The sequence below is a fragment of the Mastomys coucha genome, unplaced genomic scaffold, assembly GCF_008632895.1.
Source record: "Mastomys coucha isolate ucsf_1 unplaced genomic scaffold, UCSF_Mcou_1 pScaffold3, whole genome shotgun sequence".
NCBI classification, from domain to species: domain Eukaryota; kingdom Metazoa; phylum Chordata; class Mammalia; order Rodentia; family Muridae; genus Mastomys; species Mastomys coucha.
Window position 1 is genome coordinate 42,781,009 of NW_022196909.1, and position 13,166 is coordinate 42,794,174.

General features: G+C 51.3%; 1 protein-coding gene and 1 non-coding gene across 3 annotated transcripts in view; one reads left to right on the forward strand and one right to left on the reverse strand.

The window, feature by feature from the left end:
* Dnmt3l (DNA methyltransferase 3 like) overlaps positions 1-13,166 on the forward strand; it is a 22,733-nt gene that overhangs the window by 5,969 nt on the left and 3,598 nt on the right. The window contains exons 3-13 of one of the 2 annotated variants that reach the window (XM_031346649.1): positions 1,651-1,838; positions 2,223-2,312; positions 2,654-2,698; positions 3,837-3,916; positions 4,012-4,124; positions 5,049-5,220; positions 7,208-7,295; positions 8,291-8,385; positions 10,098-10,173; positions 10,719-10,858; positions 12,806-12,891. In XM_031346649.1, coding sequence (XP_031202509.1) covers positions 1,718-1,838; positions 2,223-2,312; positions 2,654-2,698; positions 3,837-3,916; positions 4,012-4,124; positions 5,049-5,220; positions 7,208-7,295; positions 8,291-8,385; positions 10,098-10,173; positions 10,719-10,858; positions 12,806-12,891 — 1,106 coding nt within the window. In that variant the 5' untranslated portion in view covers positions 1,651-1,717. Of the gene's footprint in view, positions 1-1,650; positions 1,839-2,222; positions 2,313-2,653; positions 2,699-3,836; positions 3,917-4,011; positions 4,125-5,048; positions 5,221-7,207; positions 7,296-8,290; positions 8,386-8,624; positions 8,990-10,097; positions 10,174-10,718; positions 10,859-12,805; positions 12,892-13,166 lie in introns of those variants that run through there. The other variant, XM_031346650.1, reaches the window with a different exon arrangement.
* Positions 4,420-4,523, reverse strand: LOC116075635. Its single transcript, XR_004112666.1, has one exon. It is a non-coding gene; the product is annotated as a U6 spliceosomal RNA (small nuclear RNA).

The following is a 13,166-nucleotide window of genomic DNA, read 5'->3' on the forward strand; positions in this document are numbered from 1 at the left end:
AAAAAAAAAAAAAGACAATGCAAGAGGACCGCCAACCTCCAGCAGGACATTTTTAAAAATACCCAAAGGATTCCCGGAAGTTGTGATGTACGCCCTTAATCCCAGCCCTGGGGAGGCTGAGGCAGAGGCAGGCAGATCTCTGAGGGGCCAGTCTGGACTACTTAATGAGTTCCAGGGCAGCCTTGGCTACACAAGGAAAGCTAGTCTTGGGGGTGGGGGCGGGCGAGGGGGGATGGGGAACAACCCAACTGTTACAAATGGCCCGAAGTCTGGATGTCTAACTCAGTAGGTGGAGGCCCGCAATCCCTAAGGCCATACCCCTGGGTCTGGTGGTTTCTAACGGGTAATCTCTGCCTTATCAAGGTGGGGCAGGGAGAGGGGAAATTCAAGTCAGTCTTGATTACTCAGTGAATTCCAGATCAGCCAGGGCTCAGAGAAACCTTAACAAAAGGGGGAAGAAAAAAAAAAGAGAGAGAGATAAGAAGAGATAGAAAACCAGGAAAAGCCAGAGCAGAGGGATTTATCTGGTTACAGCCCTCAGCTGCAGGCCGAGGCGGAAATGGCTGGAGTTTGTAGCTTGTGCCAAATATCCAAACAGATGTTTCTCCAGGTTCAAGTACAGTGGTCATCGGTGTGCAGTGAGGTGTGGGGGTCCTCCAGCAGGTCGGGCAAATGCGATGTGCCGGGGGCCCCTATTCCTTTAACACTGAGTTTCGGGACAAGGGACCTGGCTGTCTCCTGCAATCTTCCCCACTCTTTAGTTCTTCAGGTAAAAAGCACTTGGCCACCCCCGCGGCTCTGGCCTGGAACACTGGGCTGAGGTGAGCAGTCAGGTGTTTTTACTGGACGGTGACTTCCATATCGAACTTTGTGGAAGTCAGTGGCCCTGCCAATCGAAGCCTGGATTATGCTGCCAGGGTCTCCCCATAGCCTGGCCCGCCATTAAAACCGCTGGTGGATTAGGCTAGCCACTGTGGTATCCTGGTAGGGATTATTGGCCATGAATAGGAAGGATTATTGATTAAGTACTTTGCAAAGAGGTTGGCAGGTCTTCCCTCCGGTTACCCGCAGGTCACCCTTGTGGTCCTATGTCTTCTGCTGGGATCTCCATTTTGTCTCCACCCAAGGCTCTCTTCCTACCCTTCCCCCACCCTTTGTCATTTGCTCCCTTGCCCTACCCATCCCCGCCCCCTCCCCACACACAATCAGGAACCCTACCTCCCAGCTCTGTAACCTCAACGTGTGAGGCCTGGAGCCTCACTTCTCCCACCCCTACCCCATTTCAGCCCTGAGCCCTACAGAAGTCCACAACCCCTCCTTTGCACTCACTCTCTCCCTCCTCCACCCTTTCCCCAATCCCTCTCCCACTCAGAAGGCTTCCTAAGCCCCTTCAGCCCCGCCCCCGCCCGCCCCACCCCCACTCCTCCCCTCACGTGCTGGTCTCCTTAAGACCCGCCCCTGAGTGCCTGCCCCCACACCCTTCCCAGGCCCTCATAGGCTCCATCCAGCATTACGTCCTCATCCCTACCTACCTTAAGATCCCCTTTAACCAGCCCTTTCTCTCTCTCTCTCTCTCTCTCCCCTCTCTCTCTTCCTCCCCAAATTCTCCTTGAAGCACTAAGAGAACAGAACTCTCAAACTCTCTCATAGGGTTCTGACGACCCTGCTGACACACCCGCCATCCCTTGGACACCGATCCTTCTAGCCGACTACATCAATGGGTTCCCGGGAGACACCTTCTTCTTGCTCTAAGGCCCTTGAAACCTTGAACCTGGAGACTTCGGACAGCTCTAGCCCTGACCCTGACAGTCCTCTGGAAGAGCAATGGCTGAAATCCTGTGAGCTCCTCAGGCCTTTTTTTTTTTCCTTTCCTTCTCCTTTCTACTTTTGCCTCCACTTACTCCATAGGGTCCTTATAGGGGTTCTGGACTGTCACTAGAAAGCAGGTCCTAGACATTCAGACAGGGGCAGGGGGAGGCAGGGCCACTTTGTCTGGGACTGAATGGATGAAGGGTACCCCATAGGGCACCCTCTCTTACCAGGTACCTCAAAGCCCATGTTGCAGTCCCTAATCTCCAGTGGATGGGGAGTTGTCACCATGGCTTGGCTGGGCAGTTCTAGTGGTTTCCCTGACCTCTGTATTGACTATAGGTAGCTGTTTTCCTGCTTGTATCTTGTGTCCCTTTGAGGTCTCCCTGTAATGATGGCTTCTCCATCTCCAGCCCCAGACCTGAAGGAGGAGGTCAGCATCGAAGTGATATTGGAAGACTCCAATGAGCCTCTGTCCCCACCCTCACCCCCTACAGGCAGAGGTAAGGCCCTACCCAAGTAATGGATTTATCTCTTGGATGTGGCCTTTTTTTGGGGGTGAGGGGGAGGGTTTCCAAGATGGGGGTTTCTCTGTATAGCCCTGGCCGTCCTGGAACTCACTCTGTAGACCAGGCTGGCCTCAACACCAGAAATCCGCCTGCCTCTGCCTCCCAAGTGCTGGGATCAAAGGCGTGCACCACCACTGCCCGGCTTGGATGTGGCTCCTTAGATAGAAGAGTCCCAGTCACCTCAGAAGACAAGTTTGCTATGTATGTTCCAATGAGGAGCCCAGAGAGAGGAGGGGGAGGAGAGTGTTACTTCCTTATTTTTCTCTCTCTCACAGAGATCATCTGGCACGAAGTCAAAGTGAACCAACGCAACATCGAAGGTGAGTTTGCACACTTACCTGTGACCCAGAAAAACAGTTGCTAGCCCTGCCAGAAAGACTTGCTTCAGCCTCACTCAGGCATCCCAGAGAGTGAGGAAAAAAATCCTGGTACCCATGAGATGAATTCTCCCCATTCCCCCCCATGCCCCAACACCAGACTCACTTTAAGGCTCATAATTGAAAATGTTTATGTATCTGAGCTGGGTGGCTCTCACATTAATCCTAGAACTCGGGAAGCAGAGGCAGGAGGATCTCTTGAGTTTGAGGCCAGCCTGCTCTATAGAGCTAGTTCCAGGATAGCCTGAACTACACACACACACACACACACACACACACACACACACACACACACTGTCTCCAAGCCCCATCCCCACCCCCAAATTATATTTACATAAGCCATGATACCTTCTAATTTGAGACTAGGCTAAGTGTTCATTTATCTTGCGGGAAGCCCTGGGCTCTGTTCCCAGTACCCTATAAACTGGGTGTGATGACACACTCCCGGAATCTCCCGCATTCTAGAGATAGAGGTGGAAGAACCAGATGTTCTAAGTGAAGCTGAAGCTAGCTTGAGATACACGTGACTCTGTCAGAAAGAGCAAAGAGGAGGGGGCTGGTGAGATGGCCCAGTGAGTAGGAGCACTGACTGCTCTCCCGAAGGTCCTGAGTTCAAATCCCAGCAACCACATGGTGGCTCACAACCACCCGTAATGAGATCTGATGCCCTCTCCTGGTGCGTCTGAAGACAGCTACAGTGTACTTATGTATAATAAATAAATCTTTAAAAAAAAAAAAAGAGCAAAGAAGAAAATATGTGCATCCATGAGCATGTACATCCATGAACAGGCACTCCAGAGCTCCCCGCCAATGATCTATTTCTCTGGATTGGCCAATTTGGGCATCCTTGGGTTTCCATGGGGGATTTTAATCTCACCATGCCAAGTCTGCAAAAAGCCATGGGGAATTTGGAGGTTGTCTACACATTTCATTTGGGGCATCTTCTTTTCTTCCCCATTAAATCTTCTGGTCTATGACCCTGATACCTCCCTGCTGGGTCCTCCCACATCTCTCTCCCTCAGGATCTTCAGGTTGCTTTGGCTAACCCTCCCCCCTGTTTTTCCCTCTGCTTTCTCTCTAGACATCTGCCTCGGCTGTGGGACTCTCCAGGTGTATGCTCAGCACCCCTTGTTTGAGGGGGGAATATGTGCCCCGTGTAAGGTAAGTAGGGGAGGTAGCGGGACTGTCATGACGTGGGACTGGAGAGGGAGATCACGCACACAGACGGCCTTTGGTCTTCCCCAACCCCCTTTCAGGATAAGTTCCTGGAGACCCTCTTCCTGTATGATGAGGATGGACACCAGAGCTACTGCACCATCTGCTCTTCCGGGGGTACCCTGTTCATCTGTGAGAGCCCCGACTGTACCAGGTGAGGCAGGGCCCAACTTCCTATTGCTCCTCCCAAAAGAACCACTTCCCCCCACCTCCAACATAGGAGGCAGTGCTGAAGGATGCGCATCTGCCTCTGGGGTGCCTTCACAAGTGCAATAGCCACCATTCAGCCATTCCTTCTCTTCTTAAGCGATATGGTGGGCCCGGGACATAGGCAGCGCATTCACCCTCAGTTGTTAAGTCACTGTCCTGAGCTCCTTCCATGGTGGTCCCCTGCCCTGTCCTTTTGGATATCTTCCTCTTTACATCCCTGACTTTTTTTTTTTTTCTTTCTAAATATGGAACCCTTCAGGAATTTGCGTGTCATCCTTGCACAGGGGCCATGCTAATCTCTGTATTGATCCAATTTTAGTATATGTGCTGCCGAAGCGAGCACTTTTTTCTTTTTGGTTTTTTGAGATAGGGTTTCTCTGTGTAGCCCCGGCTGTCCTGGAACTCACTCTGTAGACCAGGCTGGCCTCGAACTCAGAAATCTGCCTGCCTCTGCATCCCAAGTGCTGGGATTAAAGGTGTGCGCCACCACAGCCCGGCACATCCCTGACTTCTAACTGCCCCCTTCCCGGGTCAGCTGCTCCTTCCTGGCCAGCTGCTCCTGGACATTTTTTTTTTTTCCCTCAGAGCCCTTAAAAAATGTGTGTACAGGCTTCCAAACTGTGGACAGACTAAAGGGTTTTGAAGTCCACCATTGCATATACCACCTCACACATTCCATTGCTGAAGTCTCTTTTCCGGCCTGCAGCCAGCCCCACTCACCTACCACTAAGAACAAAGCCAGAGAGAGGCAGATAGTTTCCCTCCAGAACCCCTCCAGGGTTGGCCTGGCTCGTGGTCCCCTGATGGTAGTATGACTTGGGTAGCAGGACTTAGAAAAGCTTTTGGTGGCTTTTCGGTTCCACTCTAGATGCTACTGTTTTGAGTGTGTGGATATCCTGGTGGGCCCCGGGACCTCGGAGCGGATCAGTGCCATGACCTGCTGGGTATGTTTCCTGTGCCTGCCTTTCTCACGGAGCGGACTGCTGCAGAGGCGCAAGAGGTGGCGACACCAGCTGAAGGCCTTCCACGATCGAGAGGGGGTGAGGACAACCGGTGTGGGGGAGAGGCTGGATCTGCCACCAGCTGCAGGCTGTGGGCTAGCATCATGCTTGCACATCGCTAGATGGGGCTGAGGCTTGGCCTTAACATCCCTTGGTATTTTCCTTTTGGAGAGCAGGTGTCACTGATGTTTAGTGATAGGATCTCTGGTAGCCCAGGCTGGCCACAAACTCACTATGTAGTTGAGGATGGCCTTGAACTTCTAATCCTCTGCTTCTACCGAGTCCTGGGACCTCAGGCATTGTATTTCTAAGGACTGAACCCTAAGCCATGGGCTTGATACAGGCTTTCTTTTTTAATTTTCTCTCTTTTCAGTCTTTCACGACAGGGTTTCGCCAGGTGGTGGTGGCACACGCCTTTAATCCCAGCACTTGGGAGGCAGAGGCAGGTGAATTTCTGAGTTCGAGGCCAGCCCTGCTCTACAAAGTGAGCTCCAGGACAGCCAGGGCTACACAGAGAAACCCTGTCTCGAAAAACAAAAAACAAAAAAACCCAAAAAAAAAACAAAAACAGGGTTTCTCTGCATATAGCCCTGGCTATCCTGGAACTAGTCCTGTAAACCAGGCTGGCTTTGAACTCAGAGATCGGCCTGCCTCTGCCTCCAGAGTGCTGGGAATAAAGACCCGTGCTTACCGCTGTCCAGGCTCTACACACTCTTTACCAACAGAGTTACATCCTTGGTCTAAAAAGCCTAGGGGATGACTACTGGTCACAAGTAGGACAGAAGCCCCCTCTCCACAGACACCTAAGTTCATCATACTGACTTGAATGTTTAACCAACACAACATCTCCTTGTGCAGCCAGGGCTGCAGTTCCCCTGGGTGAAGCCCAGAGGTGACAAACCATTCAAAGGTACACAAGACTTAACTCCTAGCTTTTTTTTTTTTTTTTGGTTTTTCAAGACAGTGTTTCTCTGTGTAGCCTTGGCTGTCCTGGAACTCACTCTGTAGACCAGGGCTGGCCTCGAACTCAGAAATTCACCTGCCTCTGCCTCCCAAGTGCTGGGATTAAAAGCGTGCGCCACCACTGCCCGGCAAGACTTAACTCCTGAGGGAAGAATGGAAGTCATCCCTTCCCTAAGATGGCCAGCCGAGGTCATAAGTCAGGGACCTGCAAACACAACCCAGATTTGGAAGTGGGGTCTCTGAGGCGTCACCTTAGCTGAGCTTGAGAGCTCAAAAGCAGTTAGTTGGATGCGTATGAAATGGAGGGAACCCTTGTACGTTTGGAGATGCACAGGAAAAGACCGTGTAGTGAGGGATGGAGGCCTTGGTACCACCATGCCAATAGGAGCCATTGTGTGCTGGGCCCAGCTGCTGGGCAAGACCTGGGATGGCTCCCTTGAAACCTCAGAGGCTACCAGCCCTGATGTCCCCTGATTTCAGACTCCTGGGCTATGGAATGGTTTTGCTCTCCTGGAGTCCTTGGAGACCTACAGAGTTATCCTCTGGGGGGAATCCGTTTTTGGTTTTGTTTTGTTTTGTTGTTGTTGTTGTTGTTGTTGTTGTTGTTGTTGTTTCTGAGACAGGGTTTCTCTGTGTAGTCCTGGCTGTCCTAGAACTCACTCTGTAGACCAGGCTGGCCTCGAACTCAGAAATCTGCCTGCCTCTGCCTCCCAAGTGCTGGGATTAAAGGTATGAGCCTCCACTACCCAGAACGAGGGGGAATCCTTTATCTTCTAACTTCAGAGAAAGACCCTGCCTCCCTTTGTAGATCTATGGGGGTCCAGGCGAGACACCTAGACCCTGGAGTGGGTGGTCTTGGCCTCTAGGGAGGAACGGACAGCACTGGTCACAACAGGGCCAGCCAGGCCTTGGCAAGCAAGTCCCAGATGACTCTCAGTTGAGTCCTGAGCATCCAGGGAAAGACTGTCACAGGGGTCACTTAATTATAACAGCACTCACTGGGTAACCAGCATGCATCCTTTTGCCTTTCTCTCTTTTCCTTCTTCCTTGGCTTTCTTTCCAGGCAAGCCCTATAGAGATCTATAAGACAGTGTCCCCGTGGAAGAGACAGCCAGTCCGGGTGCTGAGCCTTTTTGGGAAGATTGATAAAGGTAAGTAGAGTCACATTAAAAAATGACTCTCCAAAAGAGGGCACAGGAGGGTCCCAGGGTGTTCTGATGTCCTCTGCCTGGCCGTAAGGATCTCACTGGCCATCTGAGATGTGAAAGCAGGGATTCATGGTAGCAAACCTCTTCCTCAGACTCCTTGAGCTCAGAGAAACCGAGTATCCCAGGAAAGCATGTGAGGTCAGAAAAGAAACCTCCCAATTGTGTGGCCAAGCCAGAGGAAAGGTGAAAAGGGTTGGAGAACCAGGACCCAGATAGGGACCGGCCTTCCGTAAGAGGAGGAGGCGGCAGGGATAGGGAGGGGCAAGCCTGCAAGGGTCGAAGGGAATGGCTGCTGGTGAGGTGGTAGCCTCGCCTCTCATACTTACGCTCCCCCAAGCCCCCCACCTTCCCGAACCTCCCAACCTGGCCACTTTTTCTGGGATCCCTTCTCTCAAACTGCTCTGACCTCCCCTGTGCACAGCAAGCACAGAAGCTGGGAAGGTGCTCTGGTCTCTGGCTAAATCATATTGTACTTAGGATACTAGCGAAGGTGTTCAGTGATGACCCCACAATGTGTTACAGTGCGGTATGTGATAGGTATGTGATAGCTACAATTGTATCATTAGGCTCTAACGAGGAAGCCTAGCAAGGGCTGGACTTGATCAAGTTCTCATTCTTGGAGTCTGAGGATAACCCACCTGCTCTGTGGGTCCCCAGCCTGGCTGGTTGTCTAAGCAAGCCAGTGAGAGCATGACTCAGAAACAGCCGAGTTTTGCAACAAATTACTTCACTTTCTTCATCAAGTAACGCTCAGAAAGTTTGCCCTTGAGCTCTGCGGCTGAAACCATCAAGCTGCTAGTCCATGGCTGGGAAATTGCACTGTCTTAGATCCTCACTCTGGGGAACAGAGCCCACATGTGCTGTATCCATCTTGTCTCTCCTCCATCGCCTCCCCCCTCTCCCTGCCCCCCCCCCCCCCGCCCCCCCCCCCCCGCCAGAGCTAAAGAGTTTGGGCTTTTTGGAAAGCGATGCTGGTTCTGAGGGAGGAACACTGAAGTACGTGGAAGATGTCACCAATGTTGTGAGGAGAGACGTGAGTTGAGGCAGGGGTGGGTGGGTTCCCCAAGGAGGGGTGGGTGTGTTACTGGGAGGGGCCCAACGGAAGGGGCAAAAAGGGAGGGAGGGGGCCCTGGAGGAGCAGGGTTGAGCGTGCAGGGTGTGCAGCATTTTGCTGGAGGTGTCCAGACCAGCATGGGGGTCCTGGCTCCATCCTGGTGTGATCACACCCCACCCATGCCTCACAGTGGGAGATGGGGACAGAATGCTTCTATGGCCCTCAGCCCTCATCAGGGCAAGCAGCCAAACATCTTGAGATCCACGGGGCTGGTTTCTGCTGGCTGATAGAAATGTGATTGGGAGGAGGGGCTCAACCTCACCCCACCCTCTCATAATTGCAAGTCCTGAGGGGAGTGTCAGGCAGTTGTCTGGAAACATCTTCCAAATACCAATCGGGTGCTGCCTTGACCTTGTGATGGGACCTCTTCCTCTCCTGCTGTGGGCATACTGGCAGGGTGCCAGTGCATTAGGGTCTAGTTATACAAACAATTGGGGTGTTGGTTTTTAACCCAGAACCCTGCTTCTGCTGGATCCCAGTTAGTCATTGCTCTGTAGGAGCCTAGGTGCACATCAGATATCAGGTAAAAAAAAAGTTGGGGTACATGCTGGGCAGTGGTGACGCACACCTTTCATCTCAACACTTGGGAGGCAGAGGCAGGTGGATTTCTGAGTTCGAGGACAGCCAGGGCTACATAGAGAAACCCTGTTTCGGAAAAAGAGTTGGAGCACAGAGAACGAGCACAAGAGCCATCTGGGTGGCAGTCCATTACTCTGACAGGAATGGGAAGGTCCAAGAAAGGAGCTTTTTCTTAAGAGAATGTCCAGGGCTGGCCACAGGCTAGTCAGTGGAGGCACACACCTTTTTTCCCCCCTTTGGTTTTTCAAGAAAGGGTTTCTCTATATAGCCCTGGCTGTCCTGGAACTCACTCTGTAGACCAGGCTGGCCTCGAACTCAGAAATCCATCTGCCTCTGCCTCCCGAGTGCTGGGAGGCGCACGCCTTTAATCCCAGCACTCAGAAGGCAGAGGCAGGCAGATCTGTGAGTTCTAGGCCAGCCTGGTCTACAGAGCGAGCCAGGGCTACACAGAAAAACCCTGTCTTGAACCAAGAGGGGGAGGAGGGGAGGGAAGGTCCAGGACTAGAGGAGTCAGATTGAAGCAGGGCTCTCTGGGCTCTGGATCTTGGGCTACTTGTACAAGTAAATAGAGGCTCCTGGCTTGTCTGCACTTGAGGCTGGTTCTTTCATTCTCTTCCTTGTCCAGGAAGTGACCCCGTCTGGTCTAAGTGGGGATTGTTTATGGCTACCACACAGTGTCCACCCTGCTGTCTGCTCCCAGCTGCTCTGCTCTCAGCACAGCCAGTGATTTCCCAGAAGGATATGGGAATCCCTTAGTCTAAATGGGTTTATGTGCTCCCTCCATGACTGGCCCTTTTTAAAGAGCAACAGTTACCAGAGAAAGAATCTCAGGCTTTCAGGGAGTGCTCTCAGGCTACCACTGTAATGGGCTTGTCCTGAGAGTCAGTGTGTCTGGGGGTCGCTGCCCATGTGGGCCCCGAGGCTTAACTAGGAGGTCTGTCTGGGTCACCCACAAGGTACGTCTCTGGGGGAGATGATTGGGTCTAGAGGCCTTGATGCTGGTCTCCAGTAGGGGGGCACTTGGCTTTCAGCCAACTCTGTGTGTTCCCTAGGTAGAGAAATGGGGCCCCTTTGACCTGGTGTATGGCTCAACGCAGCCCTTCAGCTGCTCTTGTGACCACTGTCCTGGTAAGTTTCAAGAAATGGGACTGTTTTTAATCTCTGATCACTTGAGAATCTTGTCTTCGACCCTGTCACCTATAGTCTGTCCTCTCACCTGCCTCTTCACCCCTTCCTACCATTCTCAGTCAGGGCAGAAATCACACACTGCATTTTAAAACCAGCACCAGCTTCCCTGGGCTTTTTTTTTTTTTAAAGATTTATTTATTTTATTTATATGAGTACACTGTTGCTATCTTCATGCACACCAGAAGAGGGCATTTTATCCCATTACAGATGCTTGTGAGCCACCATGTGGTTGCTGGGATTTGAACTCAGGGCCCCTGGTGCTCTTAACCACTGAGCCATCTCTCCAGCCCCTTCCCTGGGCTCTTAACTGCCAGATGAGCTTGCACATGCTCAGGGTACTGTTGGATGAGTTCTAGACGAAGGTGGATGGTGGCTTTCCCATCTCCATAAAGGGAGAGCAGAGGTACCCAGCATTCACAGAGGCTGTCCTGGCCCTCCCCACGGCCCTCTCCATCTGCACTGGTCTTCCCCTGGTTCGTTGGCAGGCTGGTACATGTTCCAGTTCCACCGGATCCTGCAGTATGCGCGGCCTCGCCAAGAGAGTCAGCGACCTTTCTTCTGGCTATTTATGGACCATCTGCTGCTGACTGAGGACGACCAAGTGACAACTACCCGTTTCCTTCAGGTGGGTAGGGGCCTAGCCTGTTTCCGGGTCTGGGACTCTCACTTCCAAGGCCTCTGCTGCCCTAATGTATGCAGAGCTTACAACGTGGACATCAGGCACCTGAGACACAGATTGCCAAGTTTCAGGAAAGACACTGGTCCCTGTAGGGACACATGGCCTTGGAGGACAATCTCCCCTTCTCCAACACCACTCAGCTTACTATGTACAGTGTACAAGTCACACCCACCCAGATCGATGTCCCCTCCCTCTGTTCACCTCTCAGCTCTGCACATCTGCACACACCACACGCATTCCATACAACACACATACACACAAATTTGGTTAGAACTGCTGGGAATAAACTATCCTTGCATTCCCAGGAAAACCCACTTGGCCTTGGTGTGCTCTTTTTCTTTTAATTTAGTTTAATTTTATATGCACATTGGTGTGAGAGTATCAGATCCCTTGGAACTGGAGTTACGGACAGTTGTGAGCTGCCCGGTGGTCCACTGGAAGAGAAGATGGTGCTCACAACCACTGTGTCATCTCACCAGCCCCCAGTGTGCTATCTTTTTTAACTCTTTTAAAGCTAGGACTCTCTGAATTGACAAGTGTAAAAGGAGGTTGGTCTGCGATTTTCTCTCTCTCTCTCTCTTTCTCTCTCTCTCTCTCTTTGTAGGATCTTTGTCAAGTTTTTGTTTCTCTGTTGAATCTGGCTCATGAAAATATTTTACATGGTAAAAGAATTCTATAAAATTGTATTGCTTGGTGCAGCTTTAACCAAAAAAGAACTGTGAGCTGGGCGTAGTGGCACATGCTTTTGATTTTAATCCTAGCAGAAGCAGGTGGATCTCTGTGAATCTGAGGCCAATGTGGCTATGTAGTGAGTGCCAGGCCAGCCAGGGCTACATGGTGAGACCTTGTCTCAAAGAGAGAGAGAGAGAAAGAGAGAAAGAGAGAGAGGAGAGAAATCTTTTGAAGCATGTGGAGATTTTGTCTTTTTGTTGTTCTTATTGTTTTTTCCTTTTTTAATTTTTATTTATTTATTTATTTGGTTTTGGTTTTGGTTTTTCGAGACAGACAGAGTTTCTCTGTACAGCCCTAGCTGTCCTGGAACTCACTCTGTAGACCAGGCTGGCCTCGAACTCAGAAATCTGCCTGCCTCTGCCTCCCAAGTGCTGGGATTAAAGGCGTGTGCCACCACCACCCTGCAATTTTATTTACTTTTTATGTAAATGAGTACTGTTTCTCCTTTCAGACACACCAGAAGAGGGCATCAGATCCCACTACAGATGGTTGTGAGCCACCATGTGGTTGCTGGGAATTGAACTCAGGACCTCTGGAAGAGCAGTCAGTGCTCTTAACCGATGAGACGGCTCCTTATTGTTTTTTCTTTTTTCTTTCTTTCTTTTTTGTTTTGTTTTGATTTGGTTTGGTTTGGTTTTTCAAGAGGGCGTTTCTCTGTGTAGCCCTGGCTGTTCTGGAACTCACTCTGTAGACCAGGCTGGCCTCGAATTTAGAGATCTGCCTGCCTCTGCTCAGATTAAAGGCACGTGCCACCATTGCCTAGAGCTTTTTTTTCCGACTTTTCAGACTTTTGGAAAGTTACAATATCCTGGAATATAACCCATTTCAATCATGTTTGAAAAAAAGTAATTTTATAGACTTGATCAAAGTGATCTCCAGATTTTACTTCTTTGTAGTTATTTAAGGAAAAAGGAAGCAGGCGGATTTCTGGGTTCGAGGCCAGCCTGGTCTGCAGAGTGAGTTCCAGGACAGCCAGGGCTACACAGAGAAACCGTGTCTCGAACTCGCTACTCCCCTCCCCACCCCCCACCCCCCCAAAAAAAGGAAAAACGAAGACCATGCGAGCGGGGCCAGCCCAGGTGGCCTGCTGACAATCTGTGCAGTCATGGGAGAAGACTGCCTTTGTGTCATGCTGACCCCCAGCCCCCTCTTCTCCCACAGACAGAGGCTGTGACCCTCCAGGATATCCGTGGCAGAGTCCTCCAGAATGCTGTGAGGGTGTGGAGCAACATTCCAGGGCTGAAGAGGTATGTATCTCCTCAGGGCAGGGGGGGATATTGAAGATTCAGAGGCAGAGCCAACTGTGCTTTCTTAGGGCCAGGTGTGCCCAGACCCACGTGCTCCATCCGTGTCTGAGAAACATCTACCACAGTGCTGTACACAGTTGGTGCTCAAGGTGTCCCTGTGGACTGAGGGGCGCTCATCACCCACTACCTCCTGATCTTGCCTCAGGACCGGCCAAGCGTCCCCTCATTCTCAGGAGAAAGTCTAGACTCCTAAGGACTTTTTCTCAAACTCCGCA